The sequence below is a fragment of the Gallinula chloropus genome (assembly GCF_964237585.1).
Source record: "Gallinula chloropus genome assembly, chromosome: 25".
In the NCBI taxonomy this organism is placed as follows: domain Eukaryota; kingdom Metazoa; phylum Chordata; class Aves; order Gruiformes; family Rallidae; genus Gallinula; species Gallinula chloropus.
Genome location: NC_140110.1, coordinates 7,157,947 through 7,173,597, shown reverse-complemented (window position 1 = coordinate 7,173,597; position 15,651 = coordinate 7,157,947). Strand labels below are relative to the sequence as shown.

Below are 15,651 nucleotides of genomic sequence, written 5' to 3'. Positions count from 1 at the left end.
AAACAATTTGCATGACCCTGTCTTTTCTTAGAAAATGGAATGAATTCAGCTCCCGGCTGACCCTCAGCTCCTCGGGCAAGGGGCTGGGGGCATGTTGATGGCCAGCGCCGGCTCCTCTTGGTCTGCCGGGCAACACCAGGAGATGACGTTGCCCACGGGGTGGCAAGTGGTTGGCTGCCCCCTTGCACTGTCACCCCTCGACACTGTGACGTCATCACACGTCACACTCACCCCTACTACAGATCGGGGCATCGTGGCCGTGGGGCTGCCAGAAGCCCAAGACCAGCCGTGGCAGCAGGAGCCATGGCCAGGTACCGCCGCAGCCACAGCCGCAGCCGCAGCCGCACCCGCACCCGCAGCCGGAGCAGACGACGGCAGAGACCCCGCTCCAGGCGCTCCGGGCAGACACTCAGACGGAGAAGGCGGAGGCAGCCAGCTGCCAGCCGCAGGCGGCGACGCCAAGGTAGGCGATGGAAACGGGGGCCCGTCCCCAGGCGCCATGGGACATCCTGGGGCTGTGGGCAGTGGGCGGTGGAAGGGCGGCTGCGCAGCAGGGAGCGGGGCAGGGGACTCACAGACTCCCTCTTCCCCAGGTGGCCGCTCTGTCCTACGCCGCCGCACCCGCAAGCAGAGGATGAGGCGGCGGCGCAGGAGGAGGGCACCGTAAGCGCAGCGTCCGCACCCTCCCGCGCAGGACCCTTCCAGCCGTCGATGGACCTGTGACAGGGAGGCGGCAGGCGGTCCCCAGGAAGCGGGGGCCGCCTGCCCCAGGACAGCACAGCCTGCCAATAAACTAAACATGGCTCCTCTATCGCTGGGTCTGATCTGGGGGCTGGCAGCTGTGGGCTGCGCTGGGGCTGAGGGGCCTGGGCTGCTCTGAGCTGCGCTCTCAGGGAGGAGGGGAGAAGCTTTGTGGGGAGGGGTCTTTGGGAGAAACCTGCTGCACCAAGCTCTGGCCCGGGGTCAGGAGGGGAGGACAAGGACCAACGTGGTGTCCCCACGACGACCACAACAATGGTAATGGTGTCAGGGTGTGAGCTCCAGCCTGCTGGGGCCTTGAGAGTGGCCACAGGGGGCTTCTGGCTCAGATCCCACTCTGCCTTAGGCCTGGCCCAGGAGCCTTGGGCCAGGCTTAAACCTCACCTGTGATACGTGGGGTAAGGCTGGGCGCAGCGGCTGTGTTTGGTGGGCCTGGGATCAGGCCCATAGTGTCGGGGCACCCCTATGGGAGGCAGAAATGGGCCCTACAGGTGCAGGCTTACAGCAGAGCCCAAGTCTGGCGTGTCGGGGGCTTGAAACCCAGTTCATGGGGCCAGTCCTGGGGCTCAGAAGAGAGACTGGAGTCCTGTACGTCGGGGCTTCAAGCTGGACTTGGGGCTCAGAGCCTGTCGTAGCTTTGTGGAGCTGGGTACTGGTAAAGAAGAGGGGGGCTGCAGGGGTGGCTGCTGCAAGGAGCAGCCAGAAGCTCTCTGCAGGTCCCACAGAGCAAACACCAGCTGCCTCAAGGCCATTGTCCTGGTTAAGGCCAGTCCAGAGTTAACCTCCCCAAGCAGCCAGCACTGGTGAGCTGAGTTAGCCTGGGCTAACTCGTAACTGGAGAGTCAGGGAGTGATTGGTAGAACCCGCTGAGTGTAATTGGCCATTACTGTTCTACATTCACAGTGATTCTTGTCAGTAAATTGTTCTTATCTAAACCACAGAGGCTCTGTCTGTCTCTGCTGTGGGAGTGAGCAAGTGGTGTGTGGTGCTCAGCCACTGTCTGGAGCTGAACCACCACAAGAGGCCTGGGAGTCAGCACTTGGCACTGCTGCTTTATCAGACCAAGCCAGGGTGTCCTCAGCATCAGAGTTGCCTGCGCTTTGCCCATGTTTGTCCTCATGGTCTCCAGTTCTCTGCTCTAATGAGCCCATGGGGAGCAGACAGATTTCTCTGACAACAAACAGCAGTTCAACATGACCCTTTTTAATAAACATGGAATCTCTCTCCTCAGCTGCCTGCTACGGCCAAGCAGCGTGTGAAGGGGGTCAGCTTTCAGAGGAGGTTCTTTCCAAGAACAGTCCTTGATGGACCAAAGAGCAAGCAGAGGTGGAAAACACTGATCAAAGTGAAGTGCATATGTCCAACTAGTCTGCTGAAAAGATGTCCTTAGGCTTGGCTGTGTCATCAGGAGAGGTGGAAACACCTGAATGATGACACGAAAGAGACAGACTAGCAGTAATGCAGGTATAGGGGAAGGTATTTCTTATACCTGCATTGGTAAATTGTATATAAATGTATGAAATAATTGTGGCCCTTTGCAAGCAAAGAAGAAGCAAAGAAAGCACAGCTCATCACTACGCAGTGTCTCGGTACAAGAAGACCTGGAGTTACGTCAGAAGGAGTGGTAGGAATGTGGCCCATGTTAATAGAGCTTAGACAAAACAGACTAAAAAGAAACTAAAACAACTCAAAACCTACTAAATCCAAACTGGTCCTAATGAGAATTACATGCCCAGTGATACACAGATGAGGATGAACAGCATATTGCTGCTTAGAAATATCCAGTCATCAGTTTCCACAGGGCATCCTTCAGCTCCTGGTTCCTCATGCTGTAGATGAGGGGGTTCACTGCTGGTGGCAACACTGAGTAAAGAAATGATGCTACCAGGTCCATAAATAGGGAGGAGATGGAGGGGGGCTTCAGGTAGGCAAAGAAGGCAGTGCTGACAAACAGGGAGACCACAGCCAGGTGAGGGAGGCAGGTGGAAAAGGCTTTGTGCCATCCCTGCTGCGAGGGGATCCTCAGCACAGCCCTGAAGATCTGCACATAGGACACCACAATGAACACAAAACACCCAAAAGCTAAAAAAGCACTGACCACAATGAGTCCAGTTTCCCTGAGGTAGGCATCTGAGCAGGAGAGCTTGAGGATCTGGGGGATTTCACAGAAGAACTGGTCAAGGGCATTGCCATGGCAGAGGGGCAGTGAAAATGTACTGGCTGTCTGCAGCAGAGCATTGAGAAACCCACTGCCCCAGGCAGCTGCTGCCATGTGGACACAAGCTCTGCTGCCCAACAGGGTCCCGTAGTGCAGGGGGTGGCAGATGGCAACGTAGCGGTCATAGGCCATGACAGTGAGGAGACAGTACTCTGTGGAGATAAAAAAGGAAAAGGAAAAGAAAAAGATTTGAGCCACACATCCTGTGTAGGAAATGGCCCTGGTGTCCCACAAGGAATTGGCCATGGATTTGGGAACAGTGGTGGAGATGCAGCCAAGGTCAGTAACAGCGAGGTTGAGGAGGAGGAAGTACATGGGGGTGTGGAGGTGGTGGTCACGGGCTATGGTGATGATGATGAGGCCATTGCCCAGGAGAGCAGCCAGGTAGATGCCCAAGAAGAGATAGAAGTGCAGGAGCTGCAGCTCCCGTGTGTCTGCAAAGGGCAGGAGGAGGAACTGGCTGATGGAGCTGCTGTTGGACATCTGCTGCTGTCAAGTGTGGAGACCTGTCCAAGGAGGAAAAGGCAGTGAGAAGTTAGGGGATTCTTCTCTGAGGGAAAAAGAAAATTCCATTCTTCTTACTGAATGCCTTTAGATTGACTCTCTGGATTCAGGAAAACTCGGGCAGGTCCCTTTTTTTTTCTGTTTTGAGCTGGCTTGAGTGTGCCACTGCTAGGAGCACTGTCAGCTGAGGGCTCTCGAGAACTCGGTCCTGCATGGCAGCAGTAAGTAAACAGAAGGATGGCATGATCTGAGACTAAATCCCCTGTGGATAGGAATGAAATTTCAGCACTGTCACTCCAATTTCATCTGAGGGCAGAGCAGGGCTTTGGAGCTTTGGAAATGGTGGGAAAAAGGCAGCAAGGACAGGAGGGGAAACAACAAGAAATGCTCCAGCCAAGGATGGATGGACAGGGGCATGCAGAAAGGAACTCAGGGGTTTCTCCTCACTGGGGGTTGGGATGCCAAGGACAAGACTCAGACTGAAACCCTGGAAGTCTAGGGTCAGCCTCTGTGCTGGGTGTCAGAAAACAGGGTGTCACTGTTGGAAAGTGTCAGCACTGAGGGGGATGTCAGGGAGGTACCAAATCCCCACTGCCAGGGCATTTCTGGGAGCAGCTCCTTCTCCCTCCCTGACAATGTCTCTGCTGACTGGAGCTGTCCCTGCAGCTGCTTCTCTTTGCCCATGTCACCTCCTGCTCTGTGCTCTCAGACCTCATCCCACCTGCCCTGTGCTCAGCTCTGCACTGTATACCTCTCCTGGCATCAGGGTACTGCCCCAGGGAACCTCTCTGTGTGTGCAGGGCTCATGAGATGCTCTGACAAGTCCTAATGACCAATGAGTTTGCACTGCCTTCTGCAAATGTATCAAGAAAAGCTCATCTTCCCACCCAGACCACAAGAGCACAAAATTCAAAGCAAAGTCTCTTTCCCTGGAGTGTAAAATGTATCCTTGGTGTTCTTCAAAAGTCCCTGGGAAGTTCTCAGGGATCAGCTGGAGCTGGGAGCAAATGTGTTGTACACAGCACACTTTGACAGCAGAAGCACCCTACGCTGTCCTTCCTCTTTCAACCCACAGCTGCTGCCTCTATCCCTGTGGAAAGCTCACCAGGCAGGCTGAGTGCTGACCCTGGCAGCAGCAGAGTCCCTGCCCCACTTCACAGCCCCCTGGGGTGCAGGGACCCTGCTTGCACAGACAGCCCTGGGCACCCCTGGGTGCACATGCTGCTTCACACTTCTGCAGCCAGGCCCAGGAGAAGACAGCTGTCCTGCCCTGTCCCTCTGATGGGGCAGAAGGGCATCCCTTCCAGGCAGCACCTTCTGGTCCTATAGAGAATCTATCTTCCTGACAAACCCCCCACAATGCCCCATGTCCCAGCTTTAGGAGATCCCTCCAGGAACAGAACCTGCATTGCCCTGCACCCACAGACATACCAGGCAGAGGCTGTGCAGATTTCTCCTCCAGTGAGCTCTCAGCATCCATCAGCTCTCTCAGCCTCACAGGTCTCCCCTCGGTGCCTCCAGGCAGTGTCCCCAGCCCTGTGTGCTTGGCAGAGGAGCTGCTCCTGGGCACAGCTGTCTCTCTGCAGTGTTGCTGGGTTGCCATGAGCCCCCTCCATCCCAGGAGCCTGGCCCATCTCAGCAGGAGAAGACCAGTTCTTCTAGGCTCCCTCCGGGTGCCTCAGGCCTCATGAGGATCATTCTGTGATCTCATCTCTGATGTTCCCTCCCTCAGCTGGGAAGAAATCCTTCTGTCCAGCACATTTTTTTCTACTGATCAAACCAGAGCTGGGCAGAAGAATCACCTTCCCTTGTCTCCCCATGAGACAGGATCCCCAGGCAGGGACAGGGATTGGACTCTTTCCCCTGTGAAAGGAAGGGGTTTAGGTGAACATTTGGGCAAAATCAGGAAAAACAAATCTACAAAGCTCTGCTCTGCAGTTGGGGGAATTGGAAACCACAATCCAGAAAATGTCATATATATCAAAAAAGATTGTCCTGCTGCTGCAAGGACAAACTGACCCCTGGAGAGCTCCCATCAGAGCCCCATACAGCCAGTGGCACCCTCAGCCAGCAGGAAATGCACCTCCCAAAAGGACCTTTCCAATGTCTAATAGAACAGGGAGAGACAGTCCTTGCATCTCGAATGAGAACGTTTTGCTGAGAGAAGTGTGCCCCAAGTTCTCACTGCCTTGTTCTCCTTGCAAAGAGGCAGAGAATGTCCCATGGCAGCTTAATTCCCCATTCCTCCTCCTGCCCTTGGCAGACACAGGGGAGCTGCAGCGGGTTTCTCCATGCTGTGCTGCTCGCAACCAAGACATGTTCCCTCCCCCTCTGCAAGGGCAATGCTGTTGACCAGTTCTTCTGTGAAGTCCCCCAAATCCTCAGCCTCACATGCTCAGATGCCTACCCCAGGGAGATTGGTATTTTTGTATTTAGTACTGGTTTAATTTTGTGATGTTTTATGGAATGATGTGGGAGGTTTCAGGCCAGGAACCTCTTTAGACCCTTTCTCTTTTTGTTTGGGAGCTATTGCTGGACATTTAGCAGTTTCAAAGTTTGACCCTGGTGGAGTCGGAATTAGATGTCAGGCAACTTTAGGAATGCCCTGATCCCGAGGGTAACCTGGTCTGCTGGTGGGCTACCCTGGGAGGTTTCAGGCCAATAACATCTTTCAGCCCTTACACAGTTTGATTGGAACTCTTGTGGGAGGTTTATCATTTTTGAAGCTGGATGCTGATATAACCTGAAAGTGACGTCAGGCACTGTCAGGACTGTTCCTGTGGAAAGGAAAAGCCTGAGCTTCAAGGTTACTGGTGCTGCTACTGCGCTACCTGCAGAGGTTTCAGGCCAGGAACTTCTTTCAGCCCTTGCACCTTTTGTTTTGGAGCTATTTGTGCAGTTTAGCAATTTAAAAAGTGGAGGACTGCAGAGCTCTGCAATGATGTCAGGCACCAGTAGGGTCGTTCGCTTGGCTAGGAATGTGCTGAGCCTTAATGTTACTCGTGCTGCAAGTGGGTGACCTATGGAGGTTTCAGACCAGGATCATCTTTGGCCTTTGCCCCTTTTCGTTTGGGAGCTAATGCTGGACATTTAGAAGTTTCAAAGTTGGACACTTAGAGAGTCCGAAAATAACATCAAACATTGTTATGGCATTACCTTTGTAAGGAGAAATCTGAGCCCCAAGATTACTGGGGCTGCTAGAGTGCTAACAAGGGAGATTTCAAGCCAGGAACCTCTTTCAGCCCTCAATCCTTTTTTTAGGAACTATTGCTGGACATTTAGAAGTCTAAAATATGGACACTGGTGGAGCCTGGAAACAACATCAGGGACTGTGAGGACTATTCCCCCAAACTAGGAATACCCTGATCCTAACGGTTGCTGGGGCTGCTAGTCGACACCTGGAGCAGGTTTCAGGGCAGTAACATCTTTAAGCTCTTGCACTGTTGTTTGGGAGCTGTTGCTGGATGATTCGAGGTTTCGAAGATGGACGCTGGTAGAGCCTGAAAATGACTGCAGGCACTGTTAGGATGATACCCTTGAGCATGAAAGCCCTGAGCTGAAATGTTAACAGGGCTGCTAGTGTCCCATCTGGGTAGGTTTCAAGCCAGGAATGTTTTCAGCCCTCACACATTTGGTTTAGAGTTATTACTGGACATTTACCAGTTTCAAATTTGGATGCTTTTAGATCGGGAATATTATCTCTGATAGAGTTTGGACCAGTTCCTTGGAAGAAATGCCCTGAGCCCAATGGTATACAGGGGCTGCTAGTGGGATACCTGTGGAGATTTCAAGCCAGGAATATTTTCAAGCCCTCATTTCTTTTGTTTGAGACCTGTTGCTGGAGGTTTAGCAGTTTTAGAGGTTGTTGCTGGTAGATTGAAAGCTGATGTCAGGCACTCTTAGGACAGTTGCCTTGGCTAGGAATGCCCTGAACCTCAAGGTTTGTTGCACTGCTAGTCTACTACCTGGGGAGGTTTCAGGCCAGAAACATCTTTCAGCCCTCACACCTTTTGTTTGGGGGCTCTTTCTTGACGTTTGGCATTTTTGAAGTTGGACGTGGGTAGAGCCCGATAATGACACCAGGCACTCTGCAGACCATTCCCTCAGCCACAGAAGCTCTGAGCCCCGAAGTTACTGGGGCTGCTCCCCCGCCAGAGGAAGTTTGGGGCTCCCCAGTTATTTCAGCTCCCAAACCTTCTGTTTGGGAGATATTACTGGATGCTTAGCATTTTTGAATGTGGACACTGGTAGAGCCAGAGAATGATGTCTGGTGTTATAGGACCATTCCCTTGGCTAGGAATGCCCTTCCTCCCAGGGTTCCTGGGGCTCCGTGTGGGCTACCTGGGGAGGTTTCAGCCCAGGAACATCATTCAGCCTTCACAGATTTATTTAGGAACTATTGATGTATGATTAGAATTTTCACAGGAGGACACTAGTAGAGCCACAAAATGACGTCAGGAACTCTTAGCTCCATTCCCTTGGCTAGGAAATTCCTGACCCACAAGGTTAGTGGGGCTGCTAGTGGGCTACCTGGAGAGTTTTCTGGCCAGGAAGCTTTTCCTTCCCTTGCATGTTTTATTTGCAACCCACAATGAAGGTGGGAGATTCTCCCTGGCCCTCCATTTGTTATTAATGTATTTATAGAATACATTAATATTATATGAGACAGAGACAATCTCCCACCTTTATTGGATCCGGGAGGAACAACTGTGATGGATGATGAAGAAAAGGCTGATGTACTGAATGCCTTTTTTACCTCAGTCTTTAGTGGTAAGAACAGTTGTCTCTCCATTCCCAGACCCTGGAGTGGAAAGATGGGGACAGGAAGTAGACTGAGGCCCTGCTTAGGTCTGCAAAGGTGAATGTCTCTGGATGGGACACACCCGAGGGCACTGAGGGAGCTGGCAGAAGTGCTCCCCAAGCCACTTTCCCTTATTTACCAGCAGTCCTGGCTGACCAGGGTGGTTCTGCCTGACAGGAAACTGGCACATGTGACACCCATCTACAAGGAGGGACTGAAGGAGGACCCAGGGAACTACAGGCCTGTCAGCCTGACCTCAGTGCTGGGGAAGGGGTTGGAACTAATCATCTTGAGTACCATCATGCAGCACATGCAGCACACTCAGGTGATCAGGCCTGGTTTAGATTGGGCTTGAGGAAGCTGATCTTCTATGACAAGGTGACCTGCTTAGTGGAGGAGGGGAAGGCTGTGGATGTGATCTACCTGGACTTCAGTAAACCCTTCATCACTGTCTCCCAAGACATCCTGCTGGAGAAACTCGCCACTCATGGGTTCGATGGGTATATTCTGTGCTGGGTTAGAAACTGGCTGCAGGCCGGGCCCAAAGGGTTGTGGTGAACAGAGTTGAGATGAGAGGAAAGGGTTTCAAGTTGCTCCAGGGGAGATTTATTTCTCACATCAGGAAGAATTTCTTTCCTGAAAGGGTAGTCAAGTATTGGAACAGGCTGCCCAGGGAAGGGGTGCAGTCACCATCCCTGTTGGTATTTCAAAAGGCGTGGGCCTTGTTCCTTCTGGTTTGTCTAAGCTGTAATAACATGGGCCACAGTCATCCCATTCCTCATGCAGTATCTCCAGGCCTTGTGTGACCCTGACACTACGGAATGACGAGCTGTGCTCTCTTTGCATCCTGTCTGTCTGCAAACAGCCAAAAGTTTTCCTTTTCTTTTTTTAATTCATTTTTATAAACACTTTACAAGCATCTTCATCAGCTGAATCACTTGACTCCTTGAATCACTTCACAACTTGGGAATTTCCAGGAAGTGTCATACTCACCTTCCCCTGAACCTGCATTACCCCCAGTCTGTCTCTTCATCTCCCTCATCACTGAGGTGTTTCCACCTCTCCTGGTGATACGGCCATGCCCAAGGACACCTTCTCCAGACTACCCTGATGTGTGCACTTCACTTTGCTCAAAGGTTTCCACCTCCACTCGCTCTTTGGTCATTCAGATGCTGATAAACTTTGAGCTTCAGAGAGTTGGAAAACATCTCATCTTCCAGAAGTCTAATGACCTGTTCTATCTGAAGTTCAGGGTGTTTATAAGTGACCTTTCTATGTATCTGATTGAAACTGTTCTGGGAGAGAATCTCCTCTGGAAGCTGACCCCCTTCACACGCTGCTTGGCCATAGCAGGCAGCTGAGGAGAGAGATTTCATGGGTATTACACTGGATCATGTTGAACTGCTGTTTGTTGTCAGAGAAATCTGTCTGTGCCTGTGAGCACAGATGATGTGAGGAAAAGAGTTGGGAGTCCCAAGAGGCCAGTGAGGGAACTGCTGGTCTTGGGGATGAGCAAGGTTCTCCAGGCAGGGTTGGATCTCAAGGGACTGATTTTCCTGCCTGTCCAGAACCCTCTACGAGATCTCTGGACAAACATCCCTTGTAGAATGCTGCTAAAATATCTTCCATGGACTGAAAAATGACAGACACTTTTTTATTTTCTATGAAAAAATCCTCCGTTGTGAAATTACTGTGATTGTTTCATCACCCAATTAAAACCTCTCCAATTACTTATACAAGTCTTAATTTTTGAAAGAAAATTACATGAAGAGCCATGCTTGTAAGGGCTTTCTGGATGTTAATGAGCCCCATGGTGTCTCTGGTGAGTCAACAGAACTCAGATGCCAAGAGGACACTGAAGAAACTTCTCAAGAAGTTCAAGTCAGGAGTAATGCCCAAAGTACCTTGAAGCACCAACAGGCCCCACTGGGAGCCATTCCTGACCAAGCCTCCCCAGGGGCTCATTAGAGCAGACAACTGGAGGCCAAGAGGACAATCCCAGGCAAAGCACAGGCAGCTCTGATGCTGAGGACACCCTGGCTTGGTCTGATGAAGCAGAAATGTCAAGTGCTGACCCCCAGCCCTGGGCAGGGAGATCCTGACCCTCACCTGTGTCTCAGAGCTCTTCCTTAGAATGTGGGGAGTGTGACACCAAGGGAAGGACAGGGGAAGGACACATGGTGGCCTCCCCTGGGATAGATGCAAGGAGTCAGCCATGCTCCATGTCTTCCCTGAGGCCTCTGTGGTAGGGACATCAGCCACAGCCAAGGAGGCAAAGACCTATCAGGCACTTGTAGCCTGAATGGCACCCTTGGCCATCTGCACCACAGCCCATCCCACACGGCCTCAGCCCTGTACCTGGTTCTTTGTAGGCTGCAGGGATGCAACACGCTTTCCCACCTCATTGTCACCTAACAATGTCCCTGCCTGTACTGCTGTCTCTCCCTCCTAGCCAGCTGTTCCCACAAGCACAAAGCCACCAGCTCATCCACACTTCCTCCCAGTGACTTCTTGCACCACAGCACTACCCTCAGAATGACATTTCTTTATCCTCATGTCCACCCTGGCCTTCAGAGCCCTCAGTTCACATGGACTTCCTTTCTTATGTTCTTTCTCTGTAGCACAAAGAGGGCTTCCCTCAGCCTCCCCTTCCCCAGGCTAAAGAAGCCCGGGTCTCTTGGCAGACTTCCCCTGACCACATACATGTTCCTCCTCATTCCTCCAGACTGGGAAGCCCCACACTGGGACTGACTGCTCCAGAGGTGGCATCACCAGTGCTGAGTGCAGATGGACCAGAAGGGCCCTTGTCTGTGCAGCCACACTCCTCCCAGTGCAGCCCAATGTGCTCATGGCCAGATTCCTGTTCAGCACCTCTGACTGCTATGGCAGCCCCTGCAATGCCCAAATTCTTCTCCTTGTGGCCGGTTCTCCACCCGTCACGTCTGAGCTGCCTTGATGTGGGGGTGTTGTGCTGGAACCTTTTCTCATGGTTTCACCCCAGCCCAGAGCCAAGCACCACGCAGCCGCTCTCTCTCTAAGAGGGGGTGTGTGTGTGTGGGGAATTGGGGTTGGGGGGAAAGGAAGGGAAAAGGAAACCAAAGAAACCCTAAACCTCATGGGCTGGAATAAGGACAGTTTACTGGGACAGCAGAGAGAGAAACAACAACAACAGGATTTTGTGGCAAAATACACACAACAGGTGATGCACAGTGCAGTTTGTCACTGAACCCCACAGCTCTGGCTGCACAGCTCACAGCCATCCTGAAAGCACATGTGTCCTGGAGCTGAGTTCTCCTGCCCCCACCACGCTCCTTTTATGGTGTGATCTGAATGAAATAGGCCTTTTTGGGCAGTTTGGGTCACCTGTCTTGGCTGTGTCCCCGTTCCAGCTCCCAGGGTGCTCCCCACCTTCCTGTTACTAGTAGAGAATGAACAACAGAAAAGTCTGATTGCTTGGACACAACTAAAGCCTCCCTGTTATCAGCACTGCTCTCATCCTAACAGCCAAATGTGGCACCACATGGGCTGCTAGAAAGAAAATCAACTGCATTCCTCCTGAAACCAGCCCACCTTTGTAGACAACAAGTGCACCACAACAGTGGTCTCATTCCTGCAGTCATGCAGTATGGATAATCCCCTTGGTTAGTTATGGTCAGCTGGGCCTTTTCTGTCCCCTTCCAGGCACTTGTGCACTCCCAGTTGACTCATTTCTGGAGCAGAACTAGAAAAAAAGGCCTTGATGCTGTGCAAGCACTGCTCAGCAAGGAAGAAACATATTTATTTAGACTTTATGACTTACAAATCAAAACACCAGAACTATGGGGGCCACCAACATGAGAATTAATTCCAGCCGCAGAGAAAATATGGGCAGGAGGAGAAGATCTCTTCTGCTTGGAAATCTTCCTGATGTTCCTGGTCATCAAATCCCAAAATTTCTCAAGGTCTCTCTGAAGGGAATCTCCATTTCACTAAAGGTTCACATGTGCTTGCAGATGGCTCTCTAACTTTCTGTACTTTTAACCAAATGACAGCAATAGGTGCTAAAGAACCTGGGCCTCTATTGCTGGACATCTAGCATGTTTGAGAGTGGATGATGGTACAGCCTGAAAATGACATTTTTAGGACTGTTTCTGTGGCTAGGAATGTCCTGAGCCCCAAGGTTAATGGGGCTGTTAGTGGGCTACCTGGGGAGGTTTCAGGCCAGAAACCTTTTTCCACCCTCGCACCTTTTGCCATGGAGCTGGTGCTGGACATTGAGCAGTGTCACAGGTGGACACTGTTGAAGCTGGAAAATTATGTTGGGCAGAGTTACATCCACTCCCATGGCTACAAAAGCCCTGACCCCCATGTTCCTGAAGCTGTTAGTGAGATACCTGGGGATATGTAAGGCCATGAACATCTTTCATCCCTCACACCTTTAGTTTGGGATGTATTGCTGGGCATTTAGCAGGTTCAAAGGTGGACACTGGTATAGCCAGAAATGACATCAGGCAATGTTAGGACCCTTCTTTTGTCTCTGAACACTCTGAGCTGTAAGGTACTGGAGCTGCCAGTGATCTACCTAGGCAGGTTTCAGGCCAGGAGAATCTTTCATTCCTGACACTTTTGTTAGGGATCTCTTGCTGTCATTTAGCAGTTTGTAGGTGTATGCTGGTAGAGCCCCAAATGCCTGTCTTCCAATACCCCGAGCAGCTGGAGAATCTATCCCAAGGGGAATTCTGACAATGAACCTGACTACTGTAGAAAGCGGAAATGAAACTGCCCATTGAGAACAGGAGCCAATACCAGGGTGGCAAGAAAGAAGAGAGTATATTAGAAAGTAATGGAAATCCCCAGGGAGCAGAGTCCTGGCTGAGCAGGGTGGTTCCACCAGACTGGAAACTGGCAAATGTGACAGAAAGAAAGACCAGAAGGAGGATTAAGGGAACTACAGGCCTGTCAGCCTGACCTCAGCGCTGGGGAAGGGGATGGAACTAATCATCTTGAGTACCATCATGCAGCACATGCAGGACACTCAGGGGTGAGGCCGTGTAAGCATGGCTTTAGGAAAGGCAGACTGTGCTTGAGGAAGCTGATCTCCCTCTATGACAAGGTGACCTGCTTAGTGGAGGAGGGGACGGCTGTGGATGTGATCTACCTGGACTTCAGTAAATCCTTCATCACTGTCTCCCACAGCATCCTGCAGGAGAAACTGGCCACTCATGGATTAGATGGGTATACTCTTTGCTGGGTTAGAAGTTGGATGAAGGCCAGAGAGTTGTGGTGAACGGAGTTAAATCCAGCTGGTGGCAGGTCACCCTGCTGGAAGGCAGGAAGGCTCTGCAGAGAGACCTGGACAGACTGGATCCATGGGCAGAGGCCAGTTTTAAGGAGTTCAACAAGGCCAGGTGCACTTTGGTCACAATCCCCCCAGGCAATGCTACAGGCCTGTGGCAGAGAGGCTGGAGAGCTGCCTGGAGGAAAAGGATCTGGGGATGTTAGTGGACAGGCAGATGAACATGAGCCAGCACTGTGCCCAGGTGGCCAAGAAGGCCAACAGCATCTTGCCTTGTATAAGGAGTAGTGTAACCAGCAGTAGTAGGAAAGTGATTGTTCTGTTGTACTCAGCTCTGGTGAGGATGCACCTTGAGTACTGTGTCCAGTTTTTTACCCCTCACTAAAAGAAGGACGTTGAGATGCTGGACCGTGTCCAGAGAAGGGCAACCAAGCTGGAGAAGGGTGTGGAGCACAAGTCCTGTGAGGAGTGGCTGAGGGAACTGGGGCTTTTTAGTCTTAAGAAAAGGAGACTGAGCAGAGACCTTATCCCTCTCTACACTACCTGCAAGGAGGGTGTAGGGTGTTGGGGTTCAGTTTCTTATCTCAATAGACAGGGATGGGATAAGAAAAAATGGTGTCAGATTGCACCAGGGGAGATTTTAGTTAGATATAAGGAAGAATTTCTTTACTGAAAGGGTAGTGAAGTATTGGAAGAGGCTGCCCAAGGAAGTGGTGGACTCACCATCCCTAGAGGTATTTATAAGGTGTGTAGATGTTGTGCTTGAGGACATGGTCTAGAGATGGACTAGACAGGGTTAGGGTCTGGTTGTGGACTCGACTGTATTAAAGATCTCTTCCAACCTAAGTGGTTCTATGATTCTGTGGTAGACTTCCAGGAAATTCTGGTTCTGTCATGGGGGGAAAGCATTGCCATTTCAGACAAGTAGACAAGTGATTCAGCCAATGAAAATATTCTAATAATTTTTTTAGAAATTCCAGGAGAAAAGTAAAGAAAAAACTGTGCACCCTTCCAGGCACACATGATGCAAAGAGAGCACAGCTCGACATCACAAAGTGGCTGCGTCACAAAAGACCAGGGGGTACTACATTAGGAATGGGATGAACATCCACCATGTCATTACAGCACAGAGAAAACAGAAGGAAACAAACCCTTCAAAATACAGGCTGATCCTAACGTGTGTTCCATGGCCAGCGACAGCAGAAACAGATGAGCAGTTTGTCACTGCTTAGAAACATCCAGTCCTCAGTTTCCACAGGGCATCCTTGAGCTCCTGGTTCCTCATGCTGTAGATGAGGGGGTTCACTGCTGGTGGAAACACCGAGTACAGAAATGACAATACCAGGTCCAGAAATAGGGAGGAGATGGAGGGGGGCTTCAGGTTGGCAAACACAGCAGTGCTGAGAAACAGGGAGACCACAGCCAGGTGAGGGAGGCAGGTGGAAAAGGCTTTGTGCCGTCCCTGCTGCGAGGGGATCCTCAGCACAGCCCTGAAGATCTGCACATAGGACACCACAATGAACACAAAACACCCAAAATCTAAACAAACACTGACTACAATGAGTCCAGTCTCCCTGAGGTAGGCATCTGAGCAGGAGAGCTTGAGGATCAGGGGGATTTCACAGAAGAACTGGTCAACAGCATTGCCATGGCAGAGGGGCACTGAAAATGTATTGGCTGTGTGCAGCACAGCAGTGAAAAACCCACTGCCCCAGGCAGCTGCTGCCATGTGGACACAAGCTCTGCTGCCCAGGAGGGTCCCGTAGTGCAGGGGGTGGCAGATGGCAATGTAGCGGTCATAGGCCATGACAGTGAGAAGACAGAACTCTGTGACAATCAAAAATACAAAGAAGAAGAGTTGAGCCACACATCCTGTGTAGGAAATGGCCCTGGTGTCCCACAAGGAATTGACCATGGCTTTGGGAATGGTGGTGGAGTTCGCGGCCCGAGAAGCACTCTCCGGCCAACATGCCCAACTGCAGCAACAGCTCCCAAACCGAAGGAGCCAGGACCCAAAGACCTAGCTGGCCTGAAGGGCCCCCAGGGGGCCCCCAAGCAGCCCCTCTCCATTTGGGTCTGGGGGCTTTCGTTGGG

General features: G+C 51.5%; 2 protein-coding genes across 2 annotated transcripts; both read right to left on the bottom strand.

The window, feature by feature from the left end:
• Positions 1-2,530: 2,530 nt before the first annotated feature.
• Positions 2,531-3,460, bottom strand: LOC311200948 (olfactory receptor 14A16-like; the record flags this gene model as incomplete). Its single annotated transcript, XM_084275250.1, has 1 exon — positions 2,531-3,460. One exon carries the CDS (start codon positions 3,458-3,460, stop codon positions 2,531-2,533), a length of 930 nt encoding a protein of 309 aa, XP_084131376.1.
• An 11,325-nt stretch (positions 3,461-14,785) lies between these two features.
• Positions 14,786-15,364, bottom strand: LOC311200947 (olfactory receptor 14A16-like; the record flags this gene model as incomplete). Its single annotated transcript, XM_084275249.1, has 1 exon — positions 14,786-15,364. One exon carries the CDS (start codon positions 15,362-15,364, stop codon positions 14,786-14,788), a length of 579 nt encoding a protein of 192 aa, XP_084131375.1.
• Positions 15,365-15,651: the final 287 nt, after the last annotated feature.